Source organism: Cupressus sempervirens, chromosome 2, assembly GCF_028749045.1.
Source record: "Cupressus sempervirens isolate cs-2001-9-10 chromosome 2, ASM2874904v1, whole genome shotgun sequence".
Classification (NCBI taxonomy): domain Eukaryota; kingdom Viridiplantae; phylum Streptophyta; class Pinopsida; order Cupressales; family Cupressaceae; genus Cupressus; species Cupressus sempervirens.
The window spans coordinates 711,219,838-711,224,899 of NC_143119.1; the positions used below are offsets into that span (position 1 = coordinate 711,219,838).

Below are 5,062 nucleotides of genomic sequence, written 5' to 3' on the forward strand. Positions count from 1 at the left end.
CTGGCACCGTCCAATATCATTATTATTAATTATATTAAATATACAGTACAAACTTCTGGATTACAATCTGCAATATTGAATACAATAAATGTGCATTTATAGATTTCTACGGTGGTTTAATTTGCCGTTAAGTAATGAACTACTTTCAGGTATTTCTAAAGATTGTATACATAATGTTGATCCCTTTTAAGGTAAGCAAACTTGAAACTTCTCATTTCTTAGATGTTGGAACATTCCAGTCTATACATTGAAATTCAATAAAGCATAATCTATAATTCGATCTCCAAAATTTTCCAGTGAAGATCAGATTGCAGAATCGAGCTTAAGAGTCTTAGAAAAAAAAAATCATTTTCGAAATTAAACGATTTTCAGAAGATTGTAACGAATCAATTCATAGCAAATCAAGGTTGAATCCATGTAAAATTCATGTTGCATAAATGATAACTGTTTTATAAGAAACGTCATTTTAAATTCCAGTTTACAGTCGATTTCCAAGTAAGATTGCTGAAACGAATTGAAAAGAGTTGATAATTTAAACACTGTAACGAATCCATTCACAGAAAATCGAGGTTAAATTTGTTGAATTGAAAGATGCGACAGTAAAAATGTCAATTTCCGACGTAATCAGAATTGCAGAAGATTAAAGTCTCTAGCGAATCCTTTCAAAGAAAATCAAGGTTAGATCCGTTGAATTGAAAGATGCGAAAAAAAATGTCAGTTTTCCAAGTAATCAGAATTGCTGAAAATGAAAATTAAAGTCTGTAAAGAATCCATTCAAGGAAAATCAAGGTTAAATTCGTGCTGCCACAAGTTGAACTCATTTGAAAGAAGCATAAATCTAAATTGACAGAAACTGATATGAAATCAATGGAAAATGCGAAATCATCTGGATGAAATGGCGCTGTACAAATTACAGCCCAGTTAATGCACCGGGAGAAATGGCCGATCTTTGACGGCAACAGATTCATTCATCTATTCGATTTTCCCTCTGGTAACCGGCCATTTGAACAATTTACACCAAATCGCTAGGGCTGCTCCTGCTGCTGCTCTGCAATTAATGGCCGCAGATTTCACAAGATTATTGAAAAACAAAATCAAAGATTTGCCGTGGCTGCCGAGACGGCTTCACCCTCGTCCTCGACCCTAGATCCATGGCTCCTCAAACACCGCCCACGCTTCCGCCACTCGCCATTATTAACCCCCGTCGATCTCCCACAGTTATCGCCGCCACAATTGTGATCCGCACCGACACTATCAACATAAATCGCACTGGACATTTCGATCTGCTGAATCCGAACAGCGCCGATAAGCTTCTCAGGAAGCTCCTCCTCCGCCTGCGCCTCCACAATGAACGCCATGTCCACCGAAACAGAGCTCACATAGCCCAGCGCAAGGTGAACAACGGCGTTGGCCAGAGCGGAAGAACCTACATCGACATCAATCTCTAGGTAATTCTCTCCTTTCAGGTAGCGGCAAGTCAGGGCTTTTCCAAGCAGGCACGCCGCGTGGTTACCGACGGTAGCGCGGACGATCCACGGCCCTCTCACAATGCGATTTACCAGCTTAAATCTGTTGTTCCGGAATGCATCGTCGCCATGAACGAAGCGGTAAAGCAAAGACCCCGGCGCCAAACCCTCGTCTATGGCGTAGTAGAACACGGCGCTGTGGTGCTCGCTGCGCCCTGGAACCTGAATATTTACGGCCAGGACGAAAGTCTTCAGCGGCGCTTTTCCTGAATCCTGCGCCTCTCGGAGTGCCGCCATTACGCGGTTGTCCGAGCGCGCAAGAACATTGTCCAGGCGGTTTCCGGATCGAAGCCAGTCCATTCCAAGCGGCCTCATAAGCCATTCCCCTGCAGGAACTTTCTGCTTCTTGCTCAGATAGCCCTTGCCCCGAACGGTAAAAAGCCCTCCCGGCGGCGAAGACCAGCCATTTACGCCACTCTCAAGCTCCACCTCCCGAAGCGGCCCGGACTGGCGCACCTCCTCCTTCCAGCCCTTGGCCATTACCGACGTCTCGTGTTCGAATCCTGGAAACCCTAGCTCCGCGGTTAAATACTTGCACAAAGCTCCTTGCGAGGCTTTCACGGCTGGAAATTGTGTAAATCTTCCTTCGATGTTGAGCTTCCTTTTGCCTACCTTGAAACAAAGAGAAACGAGATCCTTCGCTCACGCCCTTGGATCTGTAGTGTCCTACACGGGTCTCATGGAGTGTGCTTATTCATATGCATGGATCATGAACAGGTCAGGGTTTCGAATCTCATGCATGTAGCTTTACAACCATGTTATGACAGCTCATTCATCACTAACTAGCTCTCAACTTGCTGGCCCTACTATTATTCTCCAATTTGGCCTTTGCATGCCTGGGCAGGGCCCACGCTATGGCGTTTTTCCTCCAATTAAATTCACAAGACTCTCTTTCTGTGGGCCAAAAAAAATTACAGAACAAATATTGTACAAAACGGATTAGATGCACTTCAAGGTCTCTTGAATTAATCATCTGGTTTAGTCAAAAGCTTACGAATTTACCCTGCCGTCCAAGCAAATCAGTCTCCGCTGCGTCACCGACACCTAAATTTGACAGTCGACACTGCAAGAATCTGAGATCTGGTCAGTTTTCCTGCCTCAATTTGCTGACCGTATTGACGTTTTAGGTGTTGTCTTTTTTTCCTGTAAACTGCAATTAAATTTTTAGAGAAGAATCTTCGAAGACCGTCACTTTTTTCAGAATTTGGATTTTCGTGTAAATTTCCTTACTGTGAATTATGAAGCTTGATCGAAATTACCTAAAGGAAAAATTTACACGGTGAAAATCCTGCATTGTGAAAATCATATGTTTTTTAATGGAAATAATGCAAATAAGAAAATCATATGTTTACAATTTCCCGTGTACTGAAATGCTCGGTAATCTTCCGATGTTACTGCAGCGCAGGAGTCAATTAACGGTGTATATGCACTCCAAAATGTCTGGATTGAATCTGGATCTTACATCTTTGTAAATCTTGCGTGAATTTGGTCACAAAGCTGTCGATTCTCCCCTGCCGTCCAAGTAAATCAGTGGCAGAGGCGTCAGCAAGAACCTAAATTTGACAGTCAGCTCTGTATATTCTGAGATCCGTTTGTACGTTCTGAGGCTTTTTAATCTGTAAAAAATAATCGAAATTTGAGCGAGCTTCATTCAAATAAAGATTTCGCAAAGACTGTCAAAAACTTTCCAGAATATAAATTTTTTTCTCAAATTCCGTCAAACTAAAAAATTTGTAAAGTTGAAAATTCCTGGACTGTAAAATCATAAGTTTACAACTCCCGTGTGGAATTTTGTTCCCGAAAAAAGTTTCGCAAATCCGTAATCCCTATGAATCATTTAATTTCGTGGATTTCTAACCATAGAAATCAACTAACGGTGTATATGCAATCCAACGCCTCTGGAATGAATCTGGATCTTACATGTTTGGAAATATGTGCCAATTAAGTCAAAAGCTCTCGAATCTACTCTGCCGTCCAAGCAAATCAGTCATGGAGGAGTCATCGAAATCTAAATTGACAGTCGACTATGCAGAATCTGAAACCTGGTCGGTTTCTGCGCTTGACGTTGATGGCCGTATGAACATATCGAGGCATTTTGTTTTGTAAAATACAATTTAAAAATTTAAGAGAGCTCCACGAAAAAGAAAGATTTCTTCAAAGACAGACAGAAAATTTCTGCAAATTCAATTTTCCTGTAGAATTCTGTAATTATTTGGAGATTGATGGAAAACGTCAACAGGAAATTTTTTTACTGAAAAGTTTAGTAAATTGGGGAACAGTAGGAATCGTTTGATGTTTCTAGATTTCTAAGAAATTTGCGAAATTATAAAATGAAGGTGTTTATCGTAAATCCCATGTGACCGTGAGCTGGCTTTAGTAGGAAGATGATTGTGCCACCACTGGAATGAGCAGATATTTTATCGCATTGGAGATTTCTCCATCATTGTGTCCAATAAGTGTGATAACAATTATCAGATTAATTATAAACTAATAGACTTTAAAATTGAGGTTTAAGACAAGAAAGGGGAAGGAATCAAAATCAATCATAATGAATAAATGATTTATAAGCCTAAAGAGGCCCCTCAAATTAAGGTATAAGATGACATGACATATTGATATCTTTTAAGTTGTCTTTGAGAATTATTAAATTGATAATAATATATAAATTGTTGTATGGGTAAAGGAAGAGACCCCTAAATGTTTAAGATGACATGGCCTATTATGTGATATCTCTAAAATTGTATATATGAATTATTTAATTGAGAAAAATGATTAGATAAGTGTATGGTTAAAGAAAATTTTGAAGATAATGGGTGTACTTTTTATTTAATTGGTGAAAGTAGGTTTTTAAGTTTTATCTTTTTCATTAACACAATAAAACTGACCTCCAAGAATAATAGTCCAATATGGGTATAAAGCCTATGACCAAATCAGCGTACCAAAGGCTTAGCATAGTCATTTACACCTATGAAACAATGATTCATAATTAGCCCAATAGGGATTTGAACCTTAATGGCATCATCAATAATGTCACAACGAGCCCGGAGGGAATTTGAACCTTGATGGCACCATGAATAATGTGACAACTTAACCATGACACTATGGGATGAACCTAAGATAAAGGATGTACTTTATGTTATATACTTACTTTTATTTCTTATGTTATTTGTTTAGATGTTGTAAATTTATAATTACTATTCAATCTATTTCTTTTGTTATATTAGTCATTTTAATTTTGAATAAAGTATTATCGTTGTTGATTTTGTGAGACCGAGAATTATGTTGCTTCCATAATTCTCTTGCCTATAGTTTTAACCTCTATTAAAAAAAAGTAGATACTCCTAGGTCTCTTAGGTTGACTTTTTGGTGATATAACCATCACCTATCAAATTATGTGTCTATAACTTCAAGTTGTGTGTTTAAAATTATGTGCTTAGGAATAATATCTTTGGTCATGTGAATTATAAGCAATCATCTTGTATCTACAATCATCCCAATTTTGAGATACTTTATGTCCAATCTTTGAGAAGATTGTT

General features: G+C 38.6%; 1 protein-coding gene and 1 pseudogene across 2 annotated transcripts; one reads left to right on the plus strand and one right to left on the minus strand.

The window, feature by feature from the left end:
- Positions 1-820: 820 nt before the first annotated feature.
- LOC149575354 (protein ENHANCED DISEASE RESISTANCE 2 pseudogene) lies at positions 821-2,006 on the minus strand (annotated as a pseudogene). Its single transcript, XR_016360160.1, has one exon. The product of XR_016360160.1 is annotated as a protein ENHANCED DISEASE RESISTANCE 2 pseudogene (transcript).
- Positions 2,007-2,380: 374 nt separating this feature from the next.
- Positions 2,381-3,209, plus strand: LOC149575355 (uncharacterized). Its single transcript, XM_089815122.1, has 2 exons — positions 2,381-2,609; positions 2,927-3,209. The coding sequence occupies exons 1-2, from the start codon at positions 2,381-2,383 to the stop codon at positions 3,007-3,009; spliced, it is 312 nt and encodes a 103-aa protein (XP_089671248.1). The 3' UTR covers positions 3,010-3,209.
- The last annotated feature ends 1,853 nt before the right edge of the window (positions 3,210-5,062 follow it).

What these genes read in the sequence shown, in the direction of transcription:
- LOC149575355 (XM_089815122.1), top strand. Translation starts at nt 2,381, where the DNA reads ATGGCGTTTTTCCTCCAATTAAATTCACAAGACTCTCTTTCTGTGGGC. An exon ending in CTGCAAGAATCTGAGATCTG is followed by an intron (nt 2,610 to 2,926) that starts GTCAGTTTTCCT and finishes ATGTTACTGCAG; the next exon opens with CGCAGGAGTCAATTAACGGT.